Source organism: Malus domestica, chromosome 13, assembly GCF_042453785.1.
Source record: "Malus domestica chromosome 13, GDT2T_hap1".
Classification (NCBI taxonomy): Eukaryota; Viridiplantae; Streptophyta; class Magnoliopsida; order Rosales; family Rosaceae; genus Malus; species Malus domestica.
The window spans coordinates 19182345-19200265 of NC_091673.1; the positions used below are offsets into that span (position 1 = coordinate 19182345).

The window sequence follows — 17921 nt, forward strand, 5'->3', positions numbered from 1 at the left end:
TTTGTCATTTTCGTTTTGTGAATCTCGGAATTGGAATGAAAATTCCCCACTTCTCCTACAGTACCCTTCCCTTTGCAATTATACATTTGCAATACTACAACAAAATCAAAGACAGAAAAAGAAAGCCATTCTAAATGTTTTGGAATGGAAAGCTTTTAAGAATTCCATTTTAGCGTCCGGAACAAAACTGGAATTGAGGTTTAGAAATAATTTGTCATTTTCGTTTTGTGAATCTCGGAATTGGAATGAAAATTCCCCACTTCTCCTACAGTACCCTTCCCTTTGCAATTATACATTTGCAATACTACAACAAAATCAAAGACAGAAAAATGCATATATAAAGTAAACTCCTAACGGCTACCACAAGTGCAAGCACCTTAGTACTAGAACAAATACCCCAGCACAAATCTGCCACAAAGACGGCACGCATAGCATACTATACCTAGGCACATGCAATGTCATTGTGGGCAAGCGAGACAACAAAAACCATCCCTGAAAAGCGAAGCCACATCACTTGCTAGGTGAGACATCACTTGCTAGACGCGGCAAATATGAAAAATCACTAATCCAAACCAGAACAGACCTTGGACTACACCATGTACATATTAGTGAACTCTGCAAAAGGAGATATTCGACTCCAAACCCAGAGCTTAAGAGGTTTTGGACAAGGGGAGTCTGAAGAATGGAATGGCAGAATGAATAATCTTCTGTACTGATTCATTAAAATATACAAAGCTAGGCTAGAGTTCTTATACAAACTGTAGAGATACAATCACATCCTGTAATTCCTACAAATCAGCTAAGTAAATATTTTTACAAAGGAAAATAATAAATCACTGAGTCAACGATCATCATGCTACCAAATAGGAAGGAAATCATTCATATCATAACACTCCCCCTCAAGTTGGCGAGTGAATGTTAAAAACCGCTAACTTTCCTTGAATATGTCGGCAACTTTCCTTGAATATTGAACAAATTTGGTGACTACCTTTACTTCTTGAATTTTATCTCAAACAAAATGACAGTCAATCTCTATATGGCATGTTCGCTCATGAAAAAACAGGATTAGCGGCAATGTGAAGAGCCGCTTGATTATCATAGTGTAAAACAACAGGGCCCATATCTTTAATACGTAAATTACATAAAAGACTTTGTAAGTAAGTGAGCTCACAATAGGCTACAGCTATTGAACAGTACGCAGCTTCTGTAGAACATAATGAGACTGTCTTTTGTTTTTTGTTTTTCCATGAAATTAAAGAATCTCCGAGGAAAACACAATACACAGTAGTAGAACGTCGAGTAACCGGACACCCCGCCCAATCGGCATCACAAAAGACCTTCAATCCTAACAAACTTTGTGAGGAAAACAAAATACCTTGGCCTATAGTGTTCTTCAAATATCTCAAAACACATAAAGTTGCTTCATAGTGAGGCTTGTGAGGATGTTGCATGAAACGACTCAACGTATTCAATACAAAAAGTTATATCAGGTCTAGTAATAGTTAAATATATCAAATGTCCTATCAATCTTCGATAGATGGACGGATCATGAAGCAAATCTCCTTCATCAGGAAGTAGCTTCAAATTTTGTTCCATGGGAAAGCTAGCTGATCATGCTCCCAAAAGACCCACATCTTTCAAAATGCCTAATAAATATTTTCTTTGAGAAACAAAGATCCCCTTTTTTGAACGAGCAATCTCTATTCCTAAAAAAAATATTTAAGGGCTCCTAAATCTTTGATGTGGAAGCATTTATTCAAAAAGGATTTAAGATCACTAATAGCCGTCATGTCATTACTTGTGATCAAGATATCATCAACATAAATAAGGAAAGCTGTGAACGATTTACCAACTTTTCTTGTAATAAGGGAATAATCGGCTTTGAACTGCGTATACCCAGCTACACAAATAGCCTTAGAAAACTTAAAGAACCATTGCTAAGAAGCCCGCTTTAATCCATACAAAGACTTGTGAAGGCGACATACCAAATGCTTCCTTTGTCTCTGAAGACTAGGAGGTGGAACCATATATTTTTCCTCATGGAGATCACTATGTAGGAAGGCGTTGTAGACAGCCATTTGATGTAGGGACTAGCCGCTTGTAGTCGCAAGAGCAAGGAGACAACAAAAAGTAACCAACTTTGCAGCAAAGGAAAAGGTCTCCTGGTAATCAGCACCCTCAAGTTGAGTGTAACCCTTGGCCACTAAACGAGCTTTGTAACACTTAATAGTGCCATCGGACTTGTGTTGGTTTTGTATACCCAAAAATAACTAATAGGGGTCTTGCCAGGTGAGTGCAGTCAAAGACCAAGTGGTATTAGCTTCTAGAGCTTGAATCTCCGAGGCCATGGCCTCTCGCCATTAAAGATCTTTAGCAACCTCTGCATATGTGTTAGGTTCAACAGGGAGAGTAGTATTGGCAATAAAACTTTGTAAGATGGAGAAAGATTTTTATAAGACATGTATTTGCATAAGGGATGGTGAGTACCTTTTATAGAAAAACCTGGAGCCAATGCATTGAGTGGGGAAGACAAGGAAACATGAGAGCAAACATAGTCATCAAGGTAAGCAGGTGTACATTTAGGCCTATCGGAATGGGGTATGGGGTGTGCAATAGGTGGACTAGGTGATGGATGAGGGCTATAAGTGATCGTTTGGTCTGGGAGAGGTGGAGAAATGGAGTTAGATGGAGTCTCAATATCAACTTGAGTGGATGGTGAAACAAAATCAATGTGAGTGGATGGAGTATCAATGTCATCATGAGTAGGAAGAGGCAAGACATGTTCTTGAGGTTGGGTTAATGAAGGAGTGGTGATAAAGGGAAAATTAGACTCATAAAAAACGACATCTCGACTGGTGAACACTTTATGAGTATAAAGGTCATACAAGTTATACGCTTTTTGACCAAAGGGATATCCTACAAAGACACATTTTATGGCTCGTGCATCAAATTTATGAAGAGGGTGAATGTTGGTGGCATACGCTAAACACCCAAAATGGTGCAAGTGTGCAGACGATGGAGGACGACCATAAAGAACCTCAAAAGGTGATTTATTTGACAAAAGTGGTGTGGGTAAACGATTTATGAGGTAGATTACAGTAAGGACATAATCTCCCAAAAAATACAAAGGTAAGTGACTGAAAACGTAGTGCCTTGGCTATTTGCAAAATATGACGGTGTTTTCGCTCGACCACTCCATTTTGTTGTGGAGTATATGTTCAAGAACGTTCAAAAATCACACCACTCTTGGAAAAGAAAGAATGTAGGGACAAAAACTCACTACCATGATCAGTTCGAATTTTCGTAATTTTGTGATGGAATTGAGTTTCTACATAAGAAAAGAAAGTTTTAAGTAACTATTGTATTTCAGATTTATGTCTTATCAAAAAGAGCCAAGTCGTTCAAGAAAAATCATCAACAATTGTTAAGAAATTTCGAGCCCCATTATATGTAGAAATTTTGTGTGGTCCCCAAATGTCACAATGAACAAGCTCAAAAATGTGTTTACTGGAAATATGACTTAATTGAAGAGGAAATCTAGTTTGCTTTGGTAATGGGCAAACATCACAAGGTTTATTTGAATGATAATAAACATCTAACAATTGCTTAGCTAAAAGGTGGAGTTGTTGTGGAGATGGATGACCAAGACAACGATGCCATGAAATGGAATTAACGCAACTGTGTGAAGGTGAAGTGGGTGCAGCTACTGTTTGGTTTGGTGATATAGTAAAGACCTCCACATTGTCTACCCCATCCAATCATCTTTCTCGTCTCCAGGTCCTATAAGACACAAAAATCCAGAAAAAATGTTATGAAGCAACGAAGGGATTTTGTGAAAGACTAACGGATATCAAATTAACCAAAAAAGAGGCAATTTGTAATACGTTACTCAATGAAAGTTTGGGATCAAAAGTAAAAGTGCCAATAATACTAATTGAAACCCTTTCACCAGTTAGAAGTTTTATTGGCAGCAAGGATTTGTTCAAATTAGAATTTGATAAGGGAAGCTCCGTAACGTGATCGGTGGCGCCACTATCAATTATCCACTCGTGTATGATGGGAAGACAAACCTGTGATTGCATTGGTTTGTGCTTTAGATGGCAAACTTCCAGCCATCATAGCAAAGAGTTGTTGAAGCTGCTTAGGAGTAAAGGTCATCAATGTTGTTGATATAGAGGAAGAAGCTAAAGAAGTGGTTGTTTGAACATGGTTGGTCGATGGTTTTCCTTCCTTACCGCGACCCTTTCCCTTGTTCTTTTGATGGAGATGATGGTCCTCGAGATATCCATGGAGCTGGTAGCAAGTCTCCTTGGTGTGGTGGTCCACGTCATAATAATCGCAATGTAGTTGCTTGCGATTCCCTTGGCTACCACGGTTTTGCTGATTATCTCAACCACCTTGAACTGCCATGGCTACTCCTTCCACACTTGGTTGTGTGATGGCTGCAATTCCACGATGCTTCTCCTCTTAGTTAACCATTGAAAAAACTTTGAGCACCGAAGGCAATGGCTTTACAAGCAGAATCTGACCTCTCACTGCTGCATATGAATCATCATGCCCCATTAGAAACTGCATAACCTTATTCTACTCCTCTTTCTCGTTACAATCTTCCATGGCGCCACATGAGCAGTTTTTATGGCTGCCCTAGGAAGATAATTCATCCCATAAACCCTTCAATTGGCAATAATAGTCAGACACAAACATCTAATTTTGAGCTAGGCATGCAATGTCACGTCGAATCTCTAAAATTCGAGGGACGTTGTCTTGCGAAAAACAAGTCTTGAGGTCCTCCCAAACAACATGTACAGTTTCTGCATAAACTACACTGTTTGATAACCCAGAACTCACAGAATTCAAAATCCACATGAGAACCATGTCATTACAGTGCTTCCAAAGAGTAGCTTCAGTTCTTTTCTTGTCTGACGGCTTCTTCACAGACCCATCAACAAAACCAAACTTGTTCTTTGCGCTAAGGGCAATACACATTGAACGAGACCATGTGCTATAATTGTTTCCAGTAAGTAGAGTGGAAACAAGATGCATCCCTGGATTATCAGAGTAATGATTATAGAAAGGGCTTGAGGGATCATTCGATGCCTCAACTGACTTGGAGTCTCCCATGGCCAAAAACGACCACTTTTCTCAGAAGAAAAATCGAAAAAAAAAAAAACAAAGAGAAACCAAGGAAACAAAAAAAGGTACTAGGATCTTGGACACTCTAGTACCATCTTAAGAATGGAATGGCATAATGACTAATCTTCTGTATTGATTCATTAAAATATACAAAGCTAGGCTAGAGTTCTTAAACAAACTGTAGAGATACAATCACATCCTATAATTCCTACAAATCAGCTAAGTAAATATTTTTACAAAGGGAAAGAATAAATCACTGATAGTCAACGATCATCATACTCCCAAATAGGAAGGAAATCATTCATATCATAACAGAGTGGCTTTAGCATTCCGTCCAGAATGTAACTGTCATAACTTATTGTGAACATATTGAAAACGTGCAGCCTATACGTACTCTTTTGTCTCTACAAATTGTTGCTTTCTTCCAAGTTCACTACTTGTAAGGTAAACTCCTTTGCAAATATATACAGTAGTTCTGATTTAAATTATCTGATTCCAAGATGGTAGCTACCAGCACTCCAAATGAAGTTCCAGCCAATTACGATCGAAAAAGCGAAGTGAGCTTTTGACGAAACAAAGGAAGGTGTTAAAGCCTCGTTGATGCCAGAATAACCCAAGATCCTCGGATTTTTCATCAACCACCAGAATCGGGCGATGAGTACTGCATCAACAGTACCATCTGTGATTCAGATGCCAGCCAGTTTAGCATTCCAGTCATAGACCTTTAAGGCCTTGACTTTGACAGTTCAACCAAACGCAAGGAGATTGTTGCGAAAGTTAAGGAGGCATCAGAGACTTGGGGCTTCTTTCAAATTGTTAATCACGGAATACCTAATGGTGTTCTGGAGGAGATTAAGGATGGGGTGCGTGGGTATTTTGAGCTAGACACTCAAGTGAAGGAGGAGTTTTACACTCATGATCCCTTTAAACCTGTGGTCTACAATAGTGACTTTGATCTTTACAGTGCACCCATGACGAATGGGAGGGACTTGTTTATGTGCTAAATGGCTCCTAATCCTACTCAGGCTGAAGACTTGCCAGAAGTGTTCAGATCTGTATCTGATCTATAAGAACTCATTTACTGTATATGCATGCGTTGTTATTAGAGATGTATAGTAATATGGAGAACAACTTTGAAGTAGGATTTGAATCGTTTCACAAAAGTTTTATTTACCTACCCTCGTAAGAATTATTGGAAAATCAACACTACTAAGAAAAAGGGGAATCACCATTGCATATTGTGGCTTTCAGTCATCATTAGACACGGATCACCCCTGCTTTTTGCAAAATAGCAATAGAATCAATTCACACACGCATATATATAGGACAGGTTACGCAGTCTGTGGGTGATCTTTGGCAATTGACTTTACATTATCTGTCACTATTTTGATTAAAGGCCATCAGCAAAGTTCAGAATCTGAAAACTGAAAAGATTTATTCATTCTCAACCAACCCACCATTTTAGTTAAATCTCTTTGTGAAATCATTTTCACGGCAAGAGAATTTTCAAAATGCTTGATTTTCTTCCGAGAATAACCATACTAGTAAAACATATGAGATGTGATAGCCTACGTGCTTTTCTGTTTTTCAACTTGCAGAGACATGCTAGTTGAATATGTTGAATTATAAGTCTCTAGCTGATTAAGTATTAGAAATAAGATGAGTTTTAATGTGTGTATTCACTTGAGCATATCTGCCAAGTGTAAGGTTAAATGATGTAAGGCCATGAGTGCCATGTGGTATATGATCCATGTAATTAGGTGATGAGTGACTAAGATTAAAAGTAGTGTTTTGTGTGGTCCTAAAGCTAAGGCCATCAATTAAATGTAAAGCAGTGAGAGTGCGCATTGTGTGCGTAGTACAAAAGATTATTCCTCTGCAATACTTTTTGTAAGAGAGAACAGGAAAGAAAACATTTCGGTTCATCTTCCATCTTTGCTTTGCTTCTGTTCAGCATTCTAAAACAAAACCCAGCAAAATCAGAGTAACACTAACATGGCCTCAGAGCCTTGTTTCGATTAGATCTGGGCGTGCTTCTGTGATCTCAAACATCACCGTTTCTGGACTCGGTGAAGTTTGCCGGAGCTTATCTGTGATCTAAGAACTACGTGTTTCTAGATTCACACAAGCTCACGATGGCTGGACCTGGGAGTGCTGAAGTGAGGACCCCGATCTTCTCCGGTGAGAACTACGAGTTCTGGAGAATCAAAATGGTTACTATTTTCAAGTCGTATGGACTGTGGAATCTGGTGGAAAAAGGGATTCCGGTTCCTGATTCGAAGAAGAAGAAAGCTAAGACTGATGAACATACAGAGGTTGATGCTGACGATGATGAGAAAATGGCTGAAATCTTCATGAAAGATGCAAAAGCTCTCGGAATCATTCAAAGCGCAGTCTCCGATCAGATTTTCCCTCGAATCGCAAACGCAGACTCAGCAAAAATGGCATGGGATCTGTTATATGGCGAATATCACGGTGGGGATCAGGTAAGATCTGTGAAACTCCAGAATCTTAGACGAGAATTTGAATACACTAGAATGCGTGATGATGAATCTTTGACTGGGTATCTTACTCGTTTAAATGATCTGATTAATCAAATGAAGACGTTTGGTGAAACTATGTCAAATGAGAGATTAGTTCAGAAGGTGTTAATCAGTCTCACTAAGATATATGATCCTATATGCTTAGTGATAGAAAACACTAAATGTTTAGAATCTGTTGAACTGCAAGAGGTATTAGCTATATTGAAGAGTCAAGAGCAGAGGTTTGATTTGCATTCCTCAGATGCAACTGAGAGAGCATTTTCTTCTCTTACTGTTAGTTCAAAAGGGCAGAATCGAAGTTATGCTCAGTCTAGTACTTTTAAACCACAGAGAAATTGGAATCAAAAGGGCAAGAAATGGGAGTCAAAACCAAAGTTTCAGCAAAAATCATACACAAGTGTTGCACAGAATAGTACTTCCTCACAGGGTATGGGTCAAGAGAGTGTAAAACCTCAATGTAAGGTGTGTTCAAAGTTTCATTATGGTGAATGTAGGTATAAGGGGAAATCTAAGTGCTATAACTGTGACAGATTTGGGCACTGGGCAAAAGAATGTACTGTTGGAAAGTCTGTTCAAAAGGCAAACTGTGCCAATCAAATGGAAGTAACAGGGAACTTGTTTTATGCAAATTGTGCAGTTGCTGAGACTAAGGTTAATGGAGATTGGTACATAGATAGCGGCTGCAGTAATCATATGACAGGAAATGTTGATCTTCTTGTTGATGTGAATACAAATGTTGCAGGGAAGGTTCAAATGCCAACAGGAGGATTAGTTAATGTGGCAGGAATTGGATCACTGGAAATTGAGACTAACAGAGGAAGAAAATACATTCGAGAAGTCATGTATCTACCTGGCTTGAAAGAGAATCTACTTAGTGTAGGACAAATGGATGAGCACGGATACTATCTTGTGTTTGGTGGAGGTATGTGTACTGTCTTTGATGGCCCTTCTCTGGAATGTCAAATTATCAGTGTGAAGATGAGAGGAAACAGATGCTATCCCCTATCTCTAAGTCCTGAAAAGCAACTTGTGTTGAAGCTCAGTTTTGCTAACTGTGCCCGGACTTGGCACAGAAGACTTGGCCACCTGAACTTTGGTGGAATCAAACAATTGAAGGAGAAAGATATGGTTCATGGATTACCAGATCTAGAAGAGAATGATAGAGTCTGTGAAGGTTGTCAATATGGTAAACAGCACAGAGAAAGTTTCCCTAGTGGTCAAGCACAAAGAGCTGGTGCTTCACTCGAATTGATCCATGTTGATCTATGTGGACCAATGAGAAATGAATCCACTGGAGGAAACAAATACTTTATGCTGCTTGTGGATGATGCAACACGAATGATCTGGGTATACTTTCTTAAATATAAATCAGAGGCCTTCTCCTGTTTCAAGAAATTCAAAGCAATGACTGAGTTACAAACTGGTTTAAGGGTGAAATGTCTGAGGAGTGACAGAGGAGGGGAGTTCTTGTCTACTGAGTTCAATCAGTTCTGTGATACAGAAGGCATTCAAAGGCAACTTTCTCTTGCATTCACTCCACAGCAAAATGGAGTAGTGGAAAGGAAAAACAGAACCGTGGTTGAAATGGCTAAGTCTATGCTACACGATAAAGGAATGCCCTATTATATGTGGGCAGAAGCTGTGCATACTGCTGTGTACATTCTGAATCGATGTCCTACCAGGTCTCTTGATAACATAACCCCCTTTGAAGCTTACAGTGGAAGGAAACCGGGTATTGCACATTTGAAGATTTTTGGCTCAGTTTGTTATGTTCATATCCCAGCTGAATTAAGGCACAAATTAGAAGCTAAGAGTCTAAAGGGAGTTTTTATTGGCTATGCAAGGTGTGAGAAAGGTTATAGGGTCTTTGATCCACTTTCTAAAAGGGTAATACTGTCAAGAGACGTTGTGTTTGATGAAGATTCAAGTTGGAATTGGCAGGAAAGCACAGAGAAACATGTGTCTATGTTCAATTATGAAGGGCAGTCTGGTGAGTCACCAAGCAGTGCATTCACAGAGGTTGAGACCCCAGCCTCTAATACTTTGCCATCTAGAAGTTTGACAGAAATAACAAGTGATACTGATAATGCACCGGTTACTCCTCAAGTCCAATCTACTGAATCCTCTAGTAGATCATGTGAAAGTACAAGAGATTCACAAGTGATTGATCATACTCCATTAAAATGGAGAAGGCTGGATGATGTACTTGCTAAATGTAATCTGTGCATTATGGAACCAGAGAGATATGAAGATGCAAGTAAGGATGAATCTTGGATGAATGCCATGAAGGATGAGCTTTCAATGATTGAAAAGAATGCAACCTGGGAGTTAGTGGACAGGCCAAGTAACAAGCCTATAATTGGAGTAAAATGGGTGTTTAAAACCAAGCTCAACTTGGATGGAACTGTGCAAAAGAACAAGGCAAGGCTTGTTGCAAAGGGATATGCCCAGAAACCAGGAATAGATTACAATGAGACCTTTGCTCCTGTTGCCCGTTTAGATACAATCAGAACTCTTATAGCATTGGCTGCACAAAAGTGTTGGAAACTCTATCAACTTGATGTCAAATCGGCTTTTCTGAATGGTGTTCTAGAGGAGGAGGTTTATGTGGAGCAGCCTGATGGTTTTGTAGCTAAAGGGGAGGAAGACAGGGTATACAAACTTCACAAAGCCTTGTATGGTCTAAAACAGGCACCACGGGCCTGGTATGGAGAAATAGATACTTATTTCTCACAATGTGGTTTCACAAGAAGCTTAAGTGAACCAACACTGTACATCAAGACAGAAGAGGAAGGCATTTTGATTGTGTCGATCTATGTGGATGACATAATCTATACTGGGAGCAACAAACAAATGCTTGAAGAATTCAAGGAAGACATGAAACGAAAGTATGAGATGACTGATTTGGGCCTTCTACATCATTTTCTTGGAATGGGAATAATTCAGACCACTTCAAGCATTTTCATCCACCAAAAGAAATATGCAAGCTCTTTGTTAGACAAATTTGGTCTAAAAGAGTGCAAACCTGTGCTTACTCCATTAGTTGCAACTGAGAAGTTAACCACGAATGATGGAAGTGGTGCTGCAAGTGAAGAGTTATACAGAAGTTTGGTGGGAAGTCTCTTATATCTCACTGCAACCAGGCCTGATATTATGTATGCATCCAGTCTGTTAGCCAGATTTATGCACTGCCCTACCAGTAAGCATGTTGGAACTGCTAAAAGAGTGCTAAGATACATTAAGGGTACACTTGATTATGGTCTGGAATATGTGAAGGGTAAGAACTCAATGTTAATTGGGTTCTGTGACAGTGACTGGAGTGGATCAATTGAGGACAGTAAAAGTACTTCTGGTTATGCTTTCTCTTTTGGCAGTGGAGTATTCTCTTGGGCATCTGTGAAGCAAAATTGTGTTGCTCTTTCCACTGCAGAAGCAGAGTACATCAGTGCTTCAGAAGCAACTACTCAAGCCATTTGGTTGAGATTTGTTCTTGAAGACTTTGGAGAATTTCAAACCGAAGCCACTCCAGTGCACTGTGACAACACCTCAGCAATTGCAATCACCAAGAACTCTGTGTTCCATCAAAAGACCAAACACATTAACAGAAGATACCATTTCATCAAGGATGCACTGAAGGATGGCATCATTGATCTGGTGTACTGTCCAACTAATGAGCAACTTGCTGATATCTTCACAAAACCTCTGCCTAAAGATCGGTTTAATTATCTCAGGAGCATGCTAGGAGTGAAATCAGCTCAAGACTTAAAGGGGAGTGTTGAATTATAAGTCTCTAGCTGATTAAGTATTAGAAATAAGATGAGTTTTAATGTGTGTATTCACTTGAGCATATCTGCCAAGTGTAAGGTTAAATGATGTAAGGCCATGAGTGCCATGTGGTATATGATCCATGTAATTAGGTGATGAGTGACTAAGATTAAAAGTAGTGTTTTGTGTGGTCCTAAAGCTAAGGCCATCAATTAAATGTAAAGCAGTGAGAGTGCGCATTGTGTGCGTAGTACAAAAGATTATTCCTCTGCAATACTTTTTGTAAGAGAGAACAGGAAAGAAAACATTTCGGTTCATCTTCCATCTTTGCTTTGCTTCTGTTCAGCATTCTAAAACAAAACCCAGCAAAATCAGAGTAACACTAACAGAATATTCGAAGCCAGTAATGAAGTTGGCGAAGTTATTGTTTGAGTTGTTGTCGGAGGCACTTGGGCTGAAACCGAGTCACTTGAATGACAGATTGTAGTGAGGGGCTTGTCATGCTAGGCAATTACTATCCTGCTTGTCCACTACCAGAATTGACTCTGGGTTCATCCAAGCACGCCGACAATGATTTCCTCACATGGCTTCTGCAAGATTATATTGGAGGTCTTCAAGTTGTTCATCACAAGTGGATTGATCTTCCCCCCGTGTCTGAGGCTCTTGTAGTTAACATTGCAGATCTTCCTCATGCAAGTACAAACTACTATCTATTCTCCATCATTTAGTCTTTTTTAAGGACAGACAAGTCGACCACTTGCATACATATTGGTTTTGAATATACATGGATGTGTCCTTGTTGCAGTTTTGAAATATTTGTACAATACTTAAGTAAGCCCTAAGTGTCACTTAGTATTACGGTCTAGTAGTATGCCTCTTCATTTTTAAGTGAGAGGTATGAGGTTCGATTCTCGCTAAATGTGAATTTAAACCAAATTATTGTTAGGCCATTGTAAGGTTAAGCCCACCCCTCTCTAGATAAATATTGTTTGTTCAAAAAAAAAAAAAAAGTAATCTCCTAGGTGCTTCTTCAAGTTAACTCTCTGACTAACAAATTCTCGTTGTACACATGTAACAATCGAAACCCTTCACTTCTAATATTTGCTGTTTTTTTTATTTTTCATTTGTAATACACTCCAGAGAAGCTAACTTCGTGGCAGACGCTTTGGCTACTATTGGTCATACTGTAGAAAATTTACATATTTGAGAGTTCAATATCCTGGATAAAGCTTATGACGCCTTCTTATTCGATAAATTTGGAATAGGATGTACTCTGCTTTTCTATTTGAACGAAGTTATTTAACGAAAAAAAATTGGGGCACTTTGATCCAAGTCCAAAAAATTTAGCTGTTTTTGAATTGGATCCAATTTTATTTGATTTTCTATTACACCTGTTTTGCCCCCGGAAAATAATTTTTTTTAATTCTTTAAATTTGAATTTTTAAAATTTGAATCTTCAAATACCTTTATCTACCTGTTTTCTAATTAAAAACACATTATTACAAATCTTATAAGTTTATGAAAAACTAAGAGAAACATTGCCAGAGATAGATAAAAAATAAAATAAAAAGTTTGTGATGTAGGTAGAATCTATGATAGAGGTAGACTATGAACAAAAACCTATTGTATAGATAGATAATACAAAATAATCTGCGATACAGATAGACTATGAACAAAATAATCTGTGATACAGATAGATAATACAAAATAATGTGTTATACAAAATAATGCAGGAAGAGAAAGATATTGTGGAGAAACAAGAAAAGAGAAATGAACAGTTTGGGGAAGGAGAAGAAAAAAAAAAGGAGATTTTAATCCCTAATCCTATAATTAAGGATAAGATTAACATTAATCACAAACTTAAAAAAAATTTAATTACTTAATTGGTCAATTTATGGGTAAATTTGGTAAGAGAATACAAATAAGCTTATGTGGACAATGAATCACTGGACCAAACTCAAAAATTAAACAAAATTGGACTATAACTAATAATGGACTTGGATCCTCTCCTGAGCCCAAGGAGAGGATCTTCCTGACCAAAGGATTTGGGCCGTTGGATGAAAATCCAACGGCTATAATTATTATAACTTTAAAGGGATCCTCCTGTTTGTAGCCGTTGGATTTTCATCCAACGGCCTAAGTCATTTGCTCAGGAGGATCCTCTCCTTGGGCTCAGGAGAGGATCCAAGTCCACTAATAATGGCTCATAAAATTGGACTCATTAAATTTCCCCAAAAAAATTCCCATGTACAGTCAAGATTTTCTTTGAAAATTTTGAGAAAAGCTTTGTTTTAAAATTGAACATACTTTTCTAGGTTTCAGCTGATATCAATTGACAATTCAATAGCGTATAACACAGAATATTGGCTAACCGTATAGATCTAAGGGTATTTGTTGCGAGCTTCTTTTGCACAGGGGTGTTACTATTGACAAAACTCTAAGGACCCATGAAGGAATTATTATCAGAAGACAATCCTCCGAAGTACAGGGAGACCACTGTAAAGGATTACGTTCTTTATGTCTGTAACAAAGGCCTTGATGGCACATCTGCCTTGTGTCATTTCTAGATTTGAATATGCAGACAGAGGATAAGTGTATTGCTATAAACATTCTATAATGTGATTGTTGAAATCTGTCGTGCTAAATTATAAAATAAAATACCGATATGGTGCTTAACATTACTCTTTAGCCCTATATTGGCTGTCTATGTAGCACAGATACGGATACGGATACGGCGATACGGTGATTTTCTAAATATTAGGATACGATACGGCGTGGATACGTTAATTAAAAATATACATTGATGCATATAAAGAAATAAATAAATATATATATATATATTAATAGTTGTATATAAATATATACGGCATGGATGCTAGAAAATATGCATTATTTTCTAATATAAATATAGATATATGGCCTTATTTTCTCATAAAACGGAAGTCCTGGTTTGAAAAGAAAATATCACGTGACTTCAAAAAAACCCTAAGTACCTAGCACAATAGAATTTGCCGTCGTCGCCTTCTTTCCAATTGCAGATCTCGCCATTTCGACACTCTTCTTCACAGAGCTCTCTCTCTCTCCCCCTCCCACTCTCTCCCCCTCCTCTGGTTAGATCATTTCATCGTCAAGGTGCTTTTGTTGCATATTCAAAATGTCGGATTTGCGTATCAAAAGCATATTGATGACGTATCCAGATGTCCACTGGTCAACGAATACGTATCCAGAGCGTATCGGCACGTATCGAGCGCGTATCGTATCCCAGACCGTATCAGATATAGGATACGCTCTTAAGTTGGCGTGTCCGTGCTTCGTAGTTGGCTGTTTTTATTGCTAGGATTCGAAAATGCATTGTACAGTGTTTCAAAGATATATACAGACCTTAAAAAAACATTACATTGTTCGGTTCAACACAAGTTTTTCTTTTTTCTATTGGCAAAAATTCTCACCACTAGTTTTATATATTCATTGCCACTTAAGTCAAAGAATGAATTTGCTGGAATTATCCTTTGGCAGGCCGCCACAAAATATAATAGGCATCAACTTGCTCTCTGTTGTCTTTGCAAATATCTGGCTTCAGTTTCTTCATATCCACTAAAACTTTAAGCTTTACCAATTTATCACAAACGAAGATGGTGGCTCCCAACACCAATGTCGTTCCAACAATTTACGACCGAAAAAGCGAAGTGAAAGCTTTTGATGACACAAAGGAAGGTGTTAAGGGTCTTGTTGATGCCGGGATAACCGAGGTTCCTAGAATTTTTTATCAACCACCAGAACCGGATGATCATTACTCTATCAACATTACCAGCTCTGATTCACAAGCCACCCAGTTTAGCATTCCAGTCATAGACCTTGAATGCCTTGGTAGTCCAACTAAGCGCAAGGAGATTGTTGCGAAGGTAGGAGAGGCATCAGAGACTTGGGGTTTTTTTCAAATAGAGAATCATGGAATATCTGCTGGTGTTCTGGAGGAGATCAAGGATGGGGTACGTGGGTTTTACGAGCAGGACACTCGAGTCAAGAAAGAGCTTTACACTCGCAATCACTTTAGACCAGTGATCTACCATAGCAACTTTGATCTATATACAGCGCCAGCAACTAATTGGAGGGATTCCTTTATGTGTTACATGGCTCCTAATCCTCCTAAGCCAGAAGATTTGCCAGAAGTATGCAGGTACGTGACAACGTGTACGGAGCTTAATTTTCTGCAATAATTGTAAAGTTTAATATGACATTTGTAGTTTGATCCAGGCTCCATCCACTGGATGAATTAATTAGATGGCTTGTCTGTATTGACTTTTGGTAAAATGGACAGCAATCCCACATCCCATATGAATCCATCTGTGGTTTCAATGAATGTGGTAAGCAGCATCACCTTTTGTGCTAGCTGCCCTTGGCAAGTTGTATTCGAGCAGGCCTGATTCCATATCTGATATTGCACGAATTGCATTTGCGTTAAAAGTCAACCTTTTTTTTATTTTATATTTTTATTTTAAACAAACGATATTCTACATTAATCTGCACTAGAAGGGAGGGGAAAAGTTTGAACCTGATATGTAGTGGATTGAAGATTAAGGCCTCACCACCAGGAAATCAACCACTTGCATGTTAAAAGTCAATTTAGTCTAGATACAATGCACCACATGTTACCTACATTTTCTCCCCTGCCGGTTTCACAGATTGGTTATTTCCTGATTTGTCCAGCAATAAGTTCTATATAGTTATTTGTTAGACGGTTACTGGGCTATGTCAATTTAAAAAATTCTAACTTTTGTTCAAATTTCAAGTTTATTTCCTTCATCCAAAGGGTGAGTTACACTCTTGAATAACCGAGGAGCTTTAGACTAGTTGACTTTTAACATCCATAATCTTTTCTCTGTTGCAAACTTTGTAGAGACATACTAGTTGAGTACTCCAAGCAAGTAATGAAGTTGGGGAAATTGCTGTTTGAGTTGTTGTCTGAAGCTCTTGGCCTAAAGCCTAGTCATTTGCTCGACATAGATTGTAGCGAGGGGCTTCAAGTTATAGGCCATTACTACCCTGCCTGTCCACAACCCGAGTTAACTTTGGGCACAAGCAAGCATGCTGACAGTGACTTCCTCACAATTCTTCTGCAAGATCATATTGGTGGTCTCCAAGTTCATCACAACAGGTGGATTGATGTTCCACCAGTGCCGGGAGCTCTTGTGGTTAACATTGGAGATCTTCTGCAAGTAAGTACCACTATTCTTCATCTTCTTCATCTGTTTTCTCTTTCCGCTCTGAACGTTGTACATTTCCAAACAAATATACTTCTATGCAAATGGTCGTTAGAATGTCTTGAATCTTTCAGTTCCCTAGTTCAGGTTTTCTTATAGTAGATATATTTTGTTGTTCCAGCTTATATCAAATGATAGATTCAGAAGTGTAGAACATAGAGTACTGGCAAACCGTGCAGGTCCAAGAATATCCGTGGCAAGCTTCTTTATCACAGGTTTGTTACCATCTGCAAGACTCTATGGACCGATCAAGGAGTTATTATCTGAAGAAAATCCTCCAAAGTACAGGGAGATCACTGTAAAGGAGTATTACTCCCACTTCAATAAGAAAGGCCTTGACGGAACATCTGCCTTGACTTATTTCAATATCTGAACTTAAAGCCAGAGGAGAAGAAACGACAATGAAAAAAAAATGGTCTGTAGGCTGTTCAAGACAAGTTGTAAAAGGGTTTTTCAACCCCCCCTACCAATATTCATGATTGCTCTATACATATGTTGTGATTGGATAAAATGTCCATGAATTATCTTGGTTTGTTGCAGTTCTATTGGATTAGGAATGTGATTGTGAAAATCCTAGTGTATCTAAAGATATCTTGGAATATTCTCTAAGGTTAGATATTATCTTATTAGAGTTGTAATCCTATTAGGGTAAGGAATTAACCTTTCCTACTACTAAAAATAAAGGTACAATGAGGTGAAATAGAATACACCTCACAATTACACATCTCTTTCTTTCTCTCTATTGTGCTGCACCCCCTCTCTCTCTGTCCTTATTATAGTTCAGTAAATTAGGCCTACAACACTTTATTAGCACACTCTTGACGCTATGCTAAAGAGAGTTTATTCTTCAATCAGAGGAGCATTATGTTTTAATCATTCTTTTTATGATTAATTTATTATTTTATTGAATTGGTCTACATCCTATTGATTCAATTTAATTTTTTTTCGTTGAACGTGATACAACGCATTGGAGATGCAATTCTGGCTTTCCAAGAAGAATCTTCTACAAATTCAAAGGCTTTTGTTGTTTTCTGCCAATCAGGTACGCTTAAAATAAAGGAAGATATTTGAAACGACCATGAAGCATAAAACATTCCCCATGATACATGAACCTTCTACATTTATATTTTCCTTCCGATATATATATATATATATATATATATATATATATATATATATATATATATATATATATATGTGTGTGTGTGTGTGTTTCATG

General features: G+C 38.2%; 2 protein-coding genes and 1 pseudogene across 2 annotated transcripts; 2 read left to right on the top strand and 1 right to left on the bottom strand.

Moving 5' to 3' along the window:
• Nucleotides 1-3745: 3745 nt before the first annotated feature.
• LOC139190845 (uncharacterized) lies at nucleotides 3746-5121 on the bottom strand. The gene is made up of 3 exons (XM_070811333.1): nucleotides 4807-5121; nucleotides 4071-4137; nucleotides 3746-3780 (listed from the first exon to the last, which is right to left on the bottom strand). Exons 1-3 carry the CDS (start codon nucleotides 5119-5121, stop codon nucleotides 3746-3748), a joined length of 417 nt encoding a protein of 138 aa, XP_070667434.1.
• Nucleotides 5120-14008, top strand: LOC139190846 (1-aminocyclopropane-1-carboxylate oxidase homolog 1-like; annotated as a pseudogene).
• A 933-nt stretch (nucleotides 14009-14941) lies between these two features.
• Nucleotides 14942-17426, top strand: LOC139190441 (1-aminocyclopropane-1-carboxylate oxidase homolog 1-like). Its single transcript, XM_070810741.1, has 3 exons — nucleotides 14942-15618; nucleotides 16339-16657; nucleotides 16824-17426. The coding sequence occupies exons 1-3, from the start codon at nucleotides 15074-15076 to the stop codon at nucleotides 17073-17075; spliced, it is 1116 nt and encodes a 371-aa protein (XP_070666842.1). The 5' UTR covers nucleotides 14942-15073; the 3' UTR covers nucleotides 17076-17426.
• Nucleotides 17427-17921: the final 495 nt, after the last annotated feature.

Coding starts and splice junctions, on each gene's coding strand:
- LOC139190845 (XM_070811333.1), bottom strand. CDS start 5,121: ATGGGAGACTCCAAGTCAGTTGAGGCATCGAATGATCCCTCAAGCCCT. Junction 4,138..4,806: donor GTGTAGTTTATGCAGAAACT/GTACATGTTGTT, acceptor ACTCCTAAGCAG/CTTCAACAACTCTTTGCTAT. Junction 3,781..4,070: donor ACAAACCAATGCAATCACAG/GTTTGTCTTCCC, acceptor TGTGTCTTATAG/GACCTGGAGACGAGAAAGAT.
- LOC139190441 (XM_070810741.1), top strand. CDS start 15,074: ATGGTGGCTCCCAACACCAATGTCGTTCCAACAATTTACGACCGAAAA. Junction 15,619..16,338: donor GATTTGCCAGAAGTATGCAG/GTACGTGACAAC, acceptor CAAACTTTGTAG/AGACATACTAGTTGAGTACT. Junction 16,658..16,823: donor ACATTGGAGATCTTCTGCAA/GTAAGTACCACT, acceptor TTGTTGTTCCAG/CTTATATCAAATGATAGATT.